The sequence below is a fragment of the Diabrotica undecimpunctata genome, chromosome 8 (assembly GCF_040954645.1).
Source record: "Diabrotica undecimpunctata isolate CICGRU chromosome 8, icDiaUnde3, whole genome shotgun sequence".
In the NCBI taxonomy this organism is placed as follows: Eukaryota; Metazoa; Arthropoda; class Insecta; order Coleoptera; family Chrysomelidae; genus Diabrotica; species Diabrotica undecimpunctata.
The window spans coordinates 113,654,670-113,670,367 of NC_092810.1; the positions used below are offsets into that span (position 1 = coordinate 113,654,670).

Genomic DNA, 15,698 nt, shown 5'->3' on the forward strand with positions numbered 1-15,698 from the left:
CGTCTAAAAAGTTGGAAGTATGTATTTGTTGATAATGAAAAATATGAATCAGTTACAATATTTACCAAAATACATAATATTATATTTTATATTACATACTAGAATCAACTGAAGATTTATGACAAAAATTTCGTGGACAAAAATCCTGTAGTCCATTTTTCTTTACACAATCACAATTGTTCATTAATACACCTGCTCGCAACTCAGCACGGATTGTGGATGGATCTATGACTACTTTTGGTATTTCTTTATTTTTACTCTTCTCCTCTTTGCGGCATTTGCTGGAGGACGACAGAACAGATGTAACAGATTTGCAGGAAGGGGACGGAGAAGTATCTCTATGTGTTTCTTTATTCTTCTGCTCATTTTTATCGCATTTCCTAGCAGACGACTTAACAGATGGAACAGATTTACAAGAAGGAGCTGGTGAGGGAACTCTATTTGCATCTCTATTCTTTTCTTTTTTATCGCATTTACTATTAGACGATTTTACAGAAGCAACAGATTTACAGGAAGGGGCCGGTGAAGTATCTCTATGCATTTCCTTATTGTTATGCTCCTTTTTGTCGCATTTACTAGCAGAAGACTTAACAGATGTAACAGATTTGCAGGAAGCAGCTGGAGAAGGATCTCTGTATAATTCTTTATTCTTTAAACTTTTAACACTAAAATCAAACAAACGAATAAACTTTTCTATTAACAAAATCTTTTTGAAATTTGAACGTGCATTACAAATTCATTTGTGTTGCCTGTTTTTACACTTTTGTTTTTATATTGTTAACAACTGATCCAGATGTTTATTAATATGTCAAATTGAATTTAAAATCAATTAAAAAACAAACTGAAATTGATTTTTTTATCGAATGTTAAATATTTTAGTTTATGCTAGTAATAGAGCTGGACAGAATACACAAAATGTGCATGAAAGTATGCTTGCCACAATATTCACTTAGTATATCTTTATATGTGAAATTTTTCACTTACGGTTTAACGGTATTACAGTATCACAGATAGCGCAGCGGTCCAAATACAGTGATCAATATTTCAAAACAATTACAAAAAAAAATGTTTATTTTTTTATTTATAATTATATCCAATTTTTTAAATAAAGTACGGACTTTGTTTCTGTAATTGGTATATTTAATATTTATGATCTGTCACTTGACTTGTAACTCTGGTTAGCATCATAGCCCAGTCTGGTTATGCAAAATTCATCGATTTCACGGCAAAATTTTTTGCAGATATCTGAAGCTTTTAAGACATAGATAGGGGTTACTATAAACGTCCGCACCAGAAGAGGGGCAAATGCGGATTCTGATCACTACCTGGTCGAAAGTAGGGTAAGGGCTAGAATTTCAAAGATCAAAAAGGAAAGAGGCTCTAAACATGAACGATACAAGGTAGAAAGACTCAAAGAAACAAACAAAAATAAAGAGTATAAAGAAAAGATAAACAACAAACTAGAAAACAGAATAACACATGAAAACCTAAATAAAGAGTGGGAAGAATGCAGAGACATCATAAAAATGGCAGCTAAAGAAGTACTAGGCATAAAAGGTAGAGAAAGAAAAACAAGAACGCATGACTGGTTTGACGAAGAATGTCAGATCATCACAGACAAAAAAAAAACAGAGCATATTTACTGATGCAGCAGGGGCACAGAACCCGACAAGCAGAGGAAGAATATAAACGACTACGCAAAGAAGAAAAGAAAACTCACCGAAGAAAAAAGAGAGAATATATGAACAAACAACTTCAAGAACTACAAGAACTAAGTAAATCAACAGAGACAAGAAAATTTTATCAGAGACTAAACAAAAGCAGAAAAGACTTCAAACCGAGAACAACGATGTGTAGAGATAAGTTTGAAGGAGATCGGAGAGAGACGACCCCTGACATACCATTAGACCAAGCAGACAAAAGAAAAAAGTCGACAATAGCCGAGATTAGAGCAGCAGTAGAAAAATTAAATAACAATAAAGCACCGGGATCGGACCAAATAGCATCGGAGTTACTAAAGGAAGGAGGAGACGCACTACAAAAAACAATACATGAATTGATAACAAAGATATGGTCGAATAAACAGCTACCAACGGAGTAAAACAGCGGTATTATTGTACCATTACATAAAAAAGGAAATCAGTTAGAATGTGGAAACTACCGTGGAATCACGCTGCTGAATGCAGCATACAAAATAATGTCCAATGTCATTTATAAAAGATTTAGACCACACGCTGAAAAAATAGTTGGCAAATACCAAAGTGGCTTCTGTAGACAGAAGTCAACAATAGACCAGATATTTGTTCTGCGACAGATCCTCGAAAAAAGAAGTGAATATAACATCGACACAGATCATCTCTTCATAGACTTTGAAAGCGCATATGACAATATAAACCGAGAATTCTTAATAAAAGCAATGAAAGTATTTAATATACCAACACAACTAATAGAACTGATAAAAGAATCTCTAAAAGTAAAAAGTAGAATCCGGATACAAAATGAATTAACGGAAACAATAGATGTGAAAAAGGGACTACGCCAGGGAGATGCTCTATCATGCATCTTGTTCAACATCGTATTCGAGAAAATACTGAGGGACACAACAGTCAATACACGAGGAACAATCATTAATAAAAGGGTGCAAATACTAGCATTTGCAGATAATGTTGACATAATCGCAAGATCAAGAAGAGAAATGATAGAGGCATACAACCAAATAGAACGAGCTGCACAAAATAGTGGTCTTAAAATCAATCAGACCAAAACAAAATATATGCAGGTAAGTAAAAACGCAGAAATAAGGCAGCCACAAAATATAACAATAGGAGAATACAACATAGAGGGGGTAAAAAAACTTTATATACTTGAGATCCCTAGTCACGTCTGATAATAACGTTACGGAGGAAGTGAAGAGGCGAATATTTATTGCAAATAAATGTTACCATGGCTTAATTAGACACCTAAGATCAGATAACGTCGCAAGAAAGACAAAATGCCAAATACATAAAACCCTAATAAGACCGGTACTCACATATGGCTCAGAAACCTGGACACTCACTAAAAGAGAGGAAACGTTGTTAGCCACCTTCGAAAGAAAAATCTTGCGACACATATATAAGGGCACAAAAGAAAACGGAATATGGCGAAGAAGATACAACTCTGAACTATACAAAATATACCAGGATCCGGATATTATAACATTCATTAAAATAGGACGGCTGCGTTGGATAGGACCTGTAGAAAGAATGGAAGAAGGCGCACTACCAAACAAAATATTCAAACAGATGCCAGTAGGAAAAAGAACAAGAGGAAGACCGAAACTGAGATACTTATAACAAATAGAAAATGATATAACAACCTTAAAAATAAAAAACTGGAGAAAAAAAGCACGAAACAGATCAGAATGGAGAAGAATCCTGGAACAGGCCAAGACCCAAAAAGGGTTGTCGAGCCAGTGATGATGATGATGATGAGGGGTTACTATATGACAAATAGATGAAAAAGTATTCCTGTTTTTACCTTGCGTTTTTTTTAACAATAATTTATGGTCACAATTTTATTTTTGATCTATTTTTGTCTAAGTTTTTTCCCTTATATTTTACATAAACAATATTTTATATTATTTTTTTTTTATATCAAGAATATCTTAATTTTCCCATTTTTTTAATTAAAATTAATAAATAATTTATGAAGATATTTGCAAAAAAGCAGTTTTTTTGCACTAATTTATAAATTTTATTAATTTTTTTGTTAACAAAATAAAATGTTATTAATAAATCTGAAAATCGATCGGTCAAATAGTTTAAAACTTATTTAATTTATTTATCCCTGAGGCTAAATATTAACACTATTGAACTTGCTCTATTAATGATGCTAGACACATTTTAGCAAATTTCGTAGGATTCTTTAAGACATAAACTATCTCAGAAGTTAAATGCATATTGCGTTTTTATCAAAATTATTTACAAAATAAACGTTTGAAAAAGGGGTATGTTTTTTTACTTATAAAAAATTGTAATAACTTTTATATTTTTCAAGCTACAGACTTGTACGTACAATCATTGGATAGCTGGTAAAAAAACTCACATTAAAAAAAACCTTCTATGACCAATAGGAACGAAAAAGTCTATTTTTTAATCTGGGGTAGTTTGTCGAACTATGAATAACTACATAGTTTTCACTGATCGGGAAATATGGGGAACCTCGGAAAAATTGAGTTCATTTGAAATTCACCATAAAAACTTACTTTTTTTTTAATTTGGCTGGAATAGTCTGTCGCAGTAGGAATAATAAAATAATTTTCACCCCCTGGAAATCTTGGAAAATCCCGGAAAATCAGCATATATTTTTTTTTTCATTTTATATCAATAATCTAATAATACTTATATATTTTATAAATTAAATTTTAGGTAATTTTCAGGTAATTAAATTTCAGGGGATTTTTCGAGATTTTTGGTAAGTTTTTAAAGTGAATTTCAAATGTACTCAATTTTTCCAAGGTTTCCCATATTTCCCGGCCAGTGATAACTATGTAGTTATTCGTACTTCGAAGAGCTAGGCCAGATTAAAAAAAAATAGGCTTCTAGCTGCAAAGGAAGCCGAGATAATGTAAATTTTTCCTCCGTGTTTTAATTTGAAGTTCCGATCTCGAAAAAAAAAAACGGAGCTGAAACAGTTATCCCCTCCACTTTCCTATGTCGATCTTTCGAAAGTACCTTCGTTTAGAAGGGCTGTAAGTTTCGAAAAATTGGATGAATTTTATAGCTATAAGTTTCAATATAAGGTTAAGATTCTCATTCACAATTTGTGCAAGTTTTACTTCTTAATGTTTATAAACAATGGAGAGATTTTTTTAAAAATAGTCCCTAACTTCGTTCCTATTGGTCATAGGCGGTTTTTTTTAATGTAAGTTTTTTTACCAGCTATCCAATGGTTGTACGTACAAGTCTCTAGCTTGAAAAATATAGAAGTTATTACAATTGTTTATAAGTAAAAAACATACTTTTTTTTCAAACGTTTATTTTGTAAATAATTTTGATGAAAACGCAATATGCATTGCAATATGCAAAACGCATAACTTCTGAGATAGTTTAAGTCTTAAAGAATCCTATGAAATTTGCTAAATGTGTCTAGCATCATTAATAGAGCAAGTTCAATAGTTTAAATATTTAGCCTCAGGGATAAATAAATTAAATAACTTTTAAACTATTTAACCGATCGGGGGGAAATTTCGCAAAAATTTAAAAGACGGTAATTCCTCGATGTTCAAATGTATTATTAACATTTTATTTGTCGATAAAAAAATTAATAAAATTTATAAATTAGTGCAAAAAAACTGAGTTTTTTGCAAATATAGACATATAGATAAAATATAGACAAAAATAGACAAAAATCAAATTGTGACAATAAATTATTGTTTAAGAAAAACGGAAGGTAAAAATACAAGTTATCTTTCATCTATTCGTCATCTAGTAATCCCCACCTATGTCTTAAAAGCTTTAGATATCTGCGAAAAATTTTTAGACTTTTTTTTTAACCAGACTAGTCTATCTAGTTTCGAGTGAGGGTTCAAGATCTTTTCTTTTTTAATTAAAAATCTTTAATAATCAACATTATGTCATCAATTTTTAAATTTAATTTAGTTTAAATGTGTAAATAAAGTGCTTTTGTACTTAGTTCATAAGTGGCTTTTTGCACAAAAATTACTGATGATGGTCTGCTACGTTCAAAAACGTTTTGATGTTAACTAATTTTTTTGATAATTTTATAACAAAAAATTTACCTAACCCGTCCTAACAACATACTACCAATCAGCACAGGCAAGCGTGGTGAAGAAAACCAGAAATTCTCGTAAACTGAGAAATGCAGAAAATGGAAGGCCCATAGTCTCCAGAAGTCCTTTGAAGCTAGGCTATGGTAGAAATCTAGGAGGTCGAGGAACAGAGGGTGCTAAGAATCCACAGAGTCAACCATGCTACCAACATAAGCGAACACGGCAAAGAATATGATTTATGGCAACATATACCAGAACATTGATTAAGGACGAAAACTTTGTAGAACTAGGTAAAGCATACAAAATGGAATATACTTATACTTAGGTTATCAGAAGTACGACAAAAGGGTGAAGAACCAATGGTACTTTCGTGAGAACACCTATAACATTATAGAGGAGAGCCTTCTAATGCTTGTTCTTCTTCTTCAGCCTTAAGTAATCCAATATTGGACATAGGCCTCCCCCAAATCAATCCAGTATTTTCTATTTTGCGCCACTTGCTTCCAGTTGTGTCCTCCGATCTTCTTAATGTCATCAGCCCATCTCATTTGTGGATTGTCTCTGCTTTTCTTTTCTAATCATGGTCTTCATTGTTATATTTCGTGGTTCCATCTTTTATCCTTCAGTCGAGCTTGTGTCCTGCGAAACTCCATTTTAATTTGGCAGCATGTTTTCCTGCGTCTTTTACTTTGGTTTGGCTTCTAATCCATTTGTTTGTTTTTTTGTCTACAAGTCTCACCCCGAGCATTGATCTTTCCATCGCTCTTTGTGTCTTTACTATTTTATCCATGTTAGACTTGGTAAGTGTTCACGTCTGTGAGCCATACGTAAGAATAGGGAGGATACACTGATCGTAAATTCTGGTTTTCAAATATTGTTCTGTTTAAGTGCTGCTCAAGACCCAACTCAGTTTTCCAAATCCTGCCAACGCTAACCTTATTATTCTGGTAATTTCGGCAATTTGAATTTCTTTGTTACCTTTCATTAACTGTCTTAGGTAGATGTGTTCGATTACTGTTTCTAAATTTATGTCCTTCAACGTTATTGTTCTAATGTTTTTTTCAAGTTCATCTTAAGACTTATTTTTTCCGAGGCTTAAAATAGTTGCGTCATCATGGTCTGTAGTTCGTCGAAACTTGTAGCAAATATTACAATGTCATCAGAGTATCTCAAACGCTGTGACGAGATAACATCTGCCTGACGAAATTCTCTGTTGCTTGGTATAGCTTTGGTTTTCGCATCTATTTGTATTTTCATTGTAGCTTTCTTGTAAATATTATGTATGAGCATTCTGCATCGGGAATCTATCCTGCAGTTGTTGATAGCTCTCTCTATTGCCCAAAGTTCTATGGAGTCAAATGCCTTTTCATAATCAACGAAGCCAATGTATAAGTTCAAGTGAACTTCATTGGCTTTCTTTATTAGCGTTCTGGTGGTAAGAAGATGATCCGCTGTAGTATAACCCTTTCGGAATCCTGCCTGCTCTACCGGTTGATAGCTATCGTTAACTTGTTAGTTATTACTCTCGACTTATCCGACTTAAGTCGGACTTATAGTGAACTAAAAACACATAAATAATATACTTACAATTAAAATCATGAGTAATAGAGTTATAAGAGAGATGTATCTTATCTACAAAATTAACAAACAAATTTGACTGAAGATCACCCAAGTATTACATCTACAAGTACCCACAGAGACGAAGAAGTTTAATGGTTCTACAACGACGTTAACACTGTAATACATAAGGTAATCTCCAATGATACTATACTAATAAGATATCTGATCACCAGAATATGCCACTAGTAGAATGCTTTAGATTTTGTAGTGTCATCTCATTTGATTAAGAGATAGAAACAAAAAGGGATAAAACTCTTAAAGAATTTCTTATATGCCCCATAAGAGAAAAATGAATGATAAGTACACAACGAACAACAGAGCAAAATGGTTTAAGCAAAAACATTAAAAATTTATTAGAAGGAACATAGGAAACTTTAACACTAAACAAGTAACTAATATTATACATCAGTCTAAACGGTCTAAAACGAAAGTTAAAAAGAGGATTAAGGAATAATTATATTGAAAAACAAAGACATGCCACATTATATGTCAAAGAAATCCTTAAAATCATCGAAGCGTACTACAGAATATTATAATAGTCAAGACAATCTCATTCCAGAGAAAAAATTACAGTGAACCAGAATCAATGATCAGAGGAACTTCCTGATAAAACCGAATAAAAAAATTAATTTAGCCTTAAAAGGTATAAAGAACAACGAGACGACTGGAAAAGATGGCATTGTAGGTGAAATAATAAAATTAGAAAGCATCAAGGTAAACTCTTTAATATGCCTGCATATTTGAAGGCATTACACCAGAAAAATGGATATAACGATATATTGTATGTGCCGTTATAACAATGTTGCATAAAAGGGAAGATGTAACAGAAATAGAAAACCAGAGACCTACTAACTTGCTATCTCATTTATATAAGCTCTTTATGAGAATAATGACTAACACACTGAGACCTAGCTAGATTTTCACCAACAACTAGAGCAAGCTGAATCTAGGCTTTGGAACGAATAACCACCTACCAGTAATAAAATCCTGGATAGAGACAGTTATGAAATACAACAGACTGTTGATATTAATATTTGGATTTGAGAAAGCATTTGACCAAGTCCAGCATAGCTTCATATTAAGAGCGCTTACAGGGTGCTATATTGACTATAGGTGCACAACTCTTTTTCGGAATATATTTAATAAAGCAATATCTGTAGTCACATTGCACCAGAGCGATCCCTGGGGGAAATGTATTAGACAAGGGGACAAGTTTCTGAATAACTTGAAATTTGCAGCGAACGTTCTTATTGCAGACCGGTTTCAGTTCTAGCCTATAGAGTAAAGAAACACTTACCATAGCCAGAAAACCAATAAATAAAATACAAGTAGAAGAGATAGCAATTGAGAGGTAAATGTTCAATATATTCCTCCAAGCCAGAGTTTCAAAGCAAATCGTTAGTAGAAAAACTTTTGTTACGGACTCGGTTAAAATAATTACACTAAAAATGCAACTGGACAAACTATGTTGTCAGAGTCAGGGATGGAATAGGGACGCAGAAAATTTTAAAATGGAGACCTAGACATGGTACACATGGTAATCGAGGTCGTCCTTCAACAAGATAGTCGAACGACATCAAGCGCATCCACAACTGGATTCAAGGTGCTCAAAATCGGAAGCAATGGATCCATTTACGAGCAGCCTATGTTCAGCAGTGGACGTAAAAGGGTTACTGATAATATAATGATAAAATCATAATATTGATAATAACTAATTGCAAAAGAAATAATTGCATAGCTATTTTTGTATACCTGCGTACACTGCTGGGCCCATCTTTTTGCAGATTTTGAAGTATATTTGAACAATTGACGCAGCAGTCTCCACAACAAGATTGACTACCAATATATTGCTGATTTTGCATTTTTGTTAAATCTCCTGCAAAATTTTCGTTTTTTCCATGCTTACAGCTTCTTTGACTTTTTGTAGTCTTAATACTTTTTTCAGTTTTGGCACTTTGTATGCTATCTGCACTGTCTGCTCTGCAGGCGTTTTTATCATGACTTTCTCCTTTTATATGACACCCTTTTTCAGAAATAGTCATTATTATTAATACCTAAAATTTATCGTTAAACAAATTCGTCAAATAATTGATTGTAATATTTGACATTTAGTCTGTCAGTGGTTAGTTGTCAATGATAGTTTATAGTATGTAGGTCAAGTTGACTAATAATGTGGCATTAAGAGAATATTGCCATGATTTACATCTTTTAAAAAAACTTTTTTTGCATATCATGACACTCTGCTTGCTAAAGCTGACACATATGTTTCGGCAAATTTTACTGCTTTGTGCTTATGGTGAATCTTGATATATCCATATCAAAGAATTATACGACTTTTTATCTTTATTAAAACTGCGAAATTCTAAAGCAAGTTCAATTTCTATGTTTGTTGAGTTTTGTAACCTTAGCGAACATATATCTTCTTTTATTTTACTACTTCGCTTTTTAACTTAACAATAATCGAATATATCTACAACTACATCCTCTGGCCTGTGACATAAAACATTCACTAGAAAGTTGTTCAAACTGCAAAGTCTGCTGATTATCTCACTATTCCTACGTTTATAAGATATATCACATCTTTTCCACCTATTGCGAGTGTTTATTTATTATGTACTTTATTTTATTGTTCACCTCATATTTCAGATACCACTTTTCATCTACTTTAATCTCTTCCATCCAGTGAGGTCCAAAGTACTGGACATATTATAGAAGAACAGTGTCCTCTACGAATAATATATAACCGAATATGTATCGAAAATACTTTTGGTATTAAAACAAATATTAAATAGTCTTTAGGTTTTCGAGGGCAGAGGTGTCATTTTATTTTCTTCTACATAATATACTCTTTATATAAAGACCACAACGGCGATGAAGGTGTATAAATAAATTTGAAACATCGCAGTCGACGGAACTTGTCAGCCAGGCTTTTAAGCGTAATATAGAAGCATAGATACCGAGTGACTGCCGGTATATGTAGTTTCCTGTTACTAGTCAACAGCTTTGGGTGAACGAGTTATTAGGAATAAGGAGAATCAAGAAATTACCTCTAAAGCGGATGAATCAAGAATGATGAACGACGTGGAGATGCGGGAAGGAGAATCGGGAAACAACCGCAATAAAGCTCTGTAAGATATCAAAAAATTGTCTTCATGGCAATGACAACAAGAAATTAATGTAAACATCACTGATCACGGTAATCGGAATCTGAGATTCGGCAGAAGAGGAATAAACTACGAGGTCGTCCTCTCTGAGGTCGTCAGCAAATAAAAGCTCTGTAATTTGCTAAAGAAAATACCTATACATTTGCAAATCAACTCAAAATAAACAAAAGAATAGTTAAGCGTAATGTAAGAAGTCTACATCAACAAGGAAAAGCTCATAACTTAATACAAGAAATGCAATGCTTAAAGATAGATATCGATGGATGTCGTGAAGTTCGATGGCCTTAAAGCGCAGAAGTGATGATAGGTAGTGATGGAGACATTCTGGAGATAAAATCCCAAAAAATTGCAACATCAACAATAAAACCGAAAGATTACTTAAATAGTTTATACCGATAACGAACAGAATTGCACTCATAAAATTAAACGCCATGCCGTGCAACATAAATGTCATTAGAGAATACGCACCGACATCTAATAGCACAAAGGAAGAAATAGACAGCTTTTACATTAAATTAGACAAACCACTAGACGAAATAAAAAAAGGAAGTTTAGTAAGTCGGAACAATTAGTTTAGGCTACTTCAATACGAAGGTAGGGAAAGGAAGGGATGGAAAAATAATAAACGAATATGGAATAGGAACACGTAGTGAGAGCGAAACAAGGCTATATCAGTTTTGTAAGTACAAAGATATCGTTATTCTTTTTCTTCTTCTTCTTTTTTTTTCTCTTTATAAGCAATTCTGCCTCTTCATTGGCGGATTAATACCTCCATGGAAGGTTGTCAGTCCATCTTTTGCGCGGTCGTCCGATACTTCTTCTGCCGATTGGTGACTTATCTGTTGCTATTTTGACGACACGGATCTGCTCCAATCTGCTTATGTGGTTATTCTATTCTTTTTTTTTTATTTTGTGTTCACTCATTTATACACTCTACGTTACATTTTCTTCTAATGTCTTCACTTCTCTTTCGATCTCTCAGCGTATTTCCTGTAATTCTTTTCAGTACTCTCATCTCTGCCGTTTCCAGTACCCTTTGCGTTGTGGCTGTGTCGGATCTTGTTTCTGAGGGATATCATTATTGGTCTTACACTGGCTTTATAAATTCTGGACTTCATCTCTGTGTTAATGTGTCTGTTTGGCCATATGGTGTTATTAAGGCATCCTGACAGTCTATTTGCTTTTTGTACTTGATCTCTCACTTATTTGTCCAGGTCTCCATAGCTAGACAGTGTAATTCCCAGGTATTTTATTTCTATTACTTGCTCAATACTGATAAATCAATTTCTATTTTACATCTAGTTGGTTTTTTGCTGACTACTATTGTTTTAGTTTTCTGAAATGAAATTGTCATATTAAATTCTTTTGCTCTTATGTTAAATCTGTGGACCAGTCTTTGAAGACTATCTTCATCTTGGGCTATCAATATTGCTTCGTCTGCGTGACAGAGTATTTTGATTTCTTTGTTTCCCATTCTGCATCCTCTTCAATTTTTAACGGTTTTGATGATTTTATCCATGATCAAATTGAGGAGCATGGGGCTTAATGAATCCCTTATCTTATTCCCGCCTATTTCTATGGGTTTGTAAGTTGTCCATTTATTGTAACTTCCATTTTGTTGTTTTGGTAGATGTTGTCGATAGTTTTTATAATATTTAGGGGAACTTCTCTATTATACAGAAGATGGATTACATCTTTGAGTGTTACTCTGTCAAACGCTTTCTTTAGGTCAATCAGACACAGAAATGTTGGTCTATTATACTGTAGTGATTTCTCAGTAATTTATTCTATAACAAATATTGCATTTGTACACGATCATCCACTATGAAAACCGTGTTGTTCATTTGAAAAATTTTAGTTGTAAGTTTTAGCGTAGTATTTAGTTGTAAGTTTATACGTCTGTAGTTTTCGGGCTATTTTTTACCATCTTTTTTGAATAGTAGAATTAGTTTGCTCGTTCTTTATACCGGAAAATTTATACGAAAATACCGGAAGATATTTTATTGTGTTTTATAATTTTATTAATTAATGTTGTTAATTGTCCTATCATGCTGCTCCACAATATTTTAGTAACTCGTTTGGTATCCCATCTTTACCTGCTGCTTTTCTGTTCTTTATCTTTTCAAGTATTTTCAGAACTTCCTCTAGGAATAGTTCTTGAATTATTTATTATATATAATATTATTAATATTAAGTTCTTGATTTGTGGTAATCGCTGGTGTTTCTGGTTCTAGCGTCGTTTGTTCTTCCTCTGCAGCTTTCTTCGACTTCTTTACTTTCTGTGATATATATATGTTTCTGCTTTTTTCGGTCATTATTTTTTGTAATAGGTATCTTATGGAGTCATCCCGTAAGCTTTCGACTTGTATCTTTGTGGTGTATTCTGTTGTTTTGTTATCACATATATGTGTTTTCATTCGGATTTTGCACAATACCAATATTTATGATCGCTTCCTATTTCTGCTTATGTTAGTACTCTTACATCCAAAATTTGAGAGGTCGGTAACTCTCTATTCGACAGAATATAGTCTATCATTGATCTTTGTCCTCTACTGTTTTCAAAAGTGTATTTGTATTGTTCTTTGTGAGGAAAAAATGTATTATTAATACGTATCTCGTTTATGCTGCAGAGGTCCGTCAGAAGGTCTCCGTTTTTATTTCTGATATTTGACCTGTAATAGGAGTATAGAAATTGAAGGATTGAATCAATATTTTGATGAGAAGTAGTGGAAATAAAATACCATTATTACTAATGTGCAGCTACATTATGCAGCTATGGAGTCTTGGACAAAGAAGTGAGAAATCAAGTACAAAACGCAAATATACTGACAGGATGAATTAATACCACTATATGAAGAATCAGACACAGTAATACTAAGATAAAGTCAAGAATTTATAATGCCAGTGTAAGACCAATAATGACATATGCCTCAGAAACAAGACTCGACACAGCCACAACACAAAGGCTACTGGAAACGGCAGAGATGAGAGTAAGAGTACTGAGAAGAGGAAATACGCTGAGAGATCGAAAGAGAATCGAAGATATTAGAAGAAAATGTACCGTACAATGTATAAGCGAATAGACAATAAATAAAAAAAAATAAAATTGAATAACCCCATAAGCAGAATGGGGGAGACCCGTGTCGTCAAAATAGCAAGAGGTAAGTTACCAGAAGTATCGGACAGCCGGTCAAAAGACTGATTGACAACCTTTCATAGATGTATTAATTCGCCAATGAATTAATAATATTCTTCAGGAATAATTCGCCGTAATATTCTTCAGGAAGAAAAATCCGGTCCTGTTTGCGAATGAGTCATTTTGCTACCCCGCAGTCTCTATCGCACGGGAGGAATGAGTGGCCTCTAATTGGAAAATAATTGAAAATGTGATTAAATTTTCCTGACGAAGCAAGAGCTAGAATAGAATAGAATAGAATAGAAAAAAGCTTTATTCTCAGGATTCACAAGTTACACACAAATATAAATTGTCAATAGAGAGAATGGTGTCAATTATAATTTGTAATGGTTGCTGTAACAACCTACACTTAACATAAAAGTAATATTAAAATATAAGGATAATAACAGTGACATTTAGATTCAGATAAGAGCCCTCAGTCTCCCTGCAGGTCAACTTGAAGGTATTCTTCCACTTTGTACGGTTCAAGGTGTATAAGCAACTGTTGAACAGACTTTCTATATTTATTTATGTCAGTTTCTATTTTGATGCTATAAGGCAGTTTATTAAAGAATTATTAAGTCTGTGTATTAGTCTGTGTATTGGTATATTATAGTTTATGAGATTGTTTCGTGTATTAGTATTATGGTTTGTTATGTGTTTCAAGAATTTATGTCTATTTTTAAAAATGAAAGGTAAGCATTCATATATGTATGTTCCAGCCATTGTTAGTATGTTTAGTTTTTTGAAATTACCTCTACATGAATCCCTGTATTTCAAGTTAAGTAGAGTTCTGATTTTTTTTTTTATAATATAAAAACCTATTCAGCGTTACCACTTCCCCCCCAGAAAACTATTCCAAATCGCATTACAGAATGAAAATTTGAAAAATTAACAACTCGTTTACATTTTTCGTCCAAATAATTTGCTGTTATTCTGAAAGAGTAGCAGATAGATGCCAACCTGTTACATATCTCATTTATATGCACTCCAAAATCTAAATTTTGGTCAATATGTACCCCCAGAAATTTTGTGCTTTGGTTTAGAGTAACCATTTTCGATTGAATTGAGACAGTTTCTGGTAAGGTACTATTATTTGTTTTAGTGACGAAACAGATATAATTTGTTTTTTCTCTGTTCAGTTTGAGTTTATTCATATTGAGCCATCTCTGTGCTTTATCTAATCTATTATTAGCGATATTTAATAAATTATTCAAGGATGACCCTATAGTTAAAATGTTAGTGTCATTTGCAAATTTCACAATAAGAGTATTCTGATTGTTGTCTGTAATGTCGAAAGCTAAATCATTTACATAAAAAACAAAGAGAAGAAGACCCATAATACTTCCCTGAAGAATTCCCACCGAAATGAGTCCTTCATCAGAGAAGCAATTTCTTCCCTCGTACTCAAATTTTACTTTCTGTTTTCTGTTTGATAGGTATAATTTCATCCAATTATAACCTGGCCCTCTAATGCCATATCTGTAAAGCTTTTCCATTAGTATTTTGTGATCTAAAGTATCAAATGCCTTTGATAAATCTAAAAATATGCCCATGGATATATCTTTGTTTTCATAACCCTCATTTATCTTTGTTATAAAATCATAAATGGCAGTCTCTATAGATTTTCCCTTAAGGTACCCATGTTGTGCATGGCATAACAGTCCCTCACTATAGAAAAAACTGAGAAGCCTGACACACATGACTGTTTCAAAAACCTTAGAGAATGATGGTAAGAGGCTTATCGGACAGCTATTTTTAAGTTGTCTGGAAATATCCCATTTATGAAGGTATTGTTTATTATATGACATAATGGTATAGCTAGCTCATATGCACACATTTTTATTATATTTGTAGGTATTCCATCATATCCTGAAGTGAATTTATTTTTCAATTTTTTTATTAATTCAATTACTTCATTTATAGTTACTGGCGTTAGAAAAAATGAGTTTTTGTTAAACTCTAT

General features: G+C 32.9%; 1 protein-coding gene across 1 annotated transcript; it reads right to left on the reverse strand.

Annotated features, from left to right (window-relative positions):
• Positions 1 to 12: 12 nt before the first annotated feature.
• Positions 13 to 9,512, reverse strand: LOC140447874 (uncharacterized). Its single transcript, XM_072540785.1, has 2 exons — positions 9,146 to 9,512; positions 13 to 665 (listed from the first exon to the last, which is right to left on the reverse strand). The coding sequence occupies exons 1-2, from the start codon at positions 9,433 to 9,435 to the stop codon at positions 92 to 94; spliced, it is 864 nt and encodes a 287-aa protein (XP_072396886.1). The 5' UTR covers positions 9,436 to 9,512; the 3' UTR covers positions 13 to 91.
• Positions 9,513 to 15,698: the final 6,186 nt, after the last annotated feature.

What these genes read in the sequence shown, in the direction of transcription:
- LOC140447874 (XM_072540785.1), bottom strand. Translation starts at nt 9,435, where the DNA reads ATGACTATTTCTGAAAAAGGGTGTCATATAAAAGGAGAAAGTCATGAT. An exon ending in GGGCCCAGCAGTGTACGCAG is followed by an intron (nt 666 to 9,145) that starts GTATACAAAAAT and finishes GTTTGATTTTAG; the next exon opens with TGTTAAAAGTTTAAAGAATA.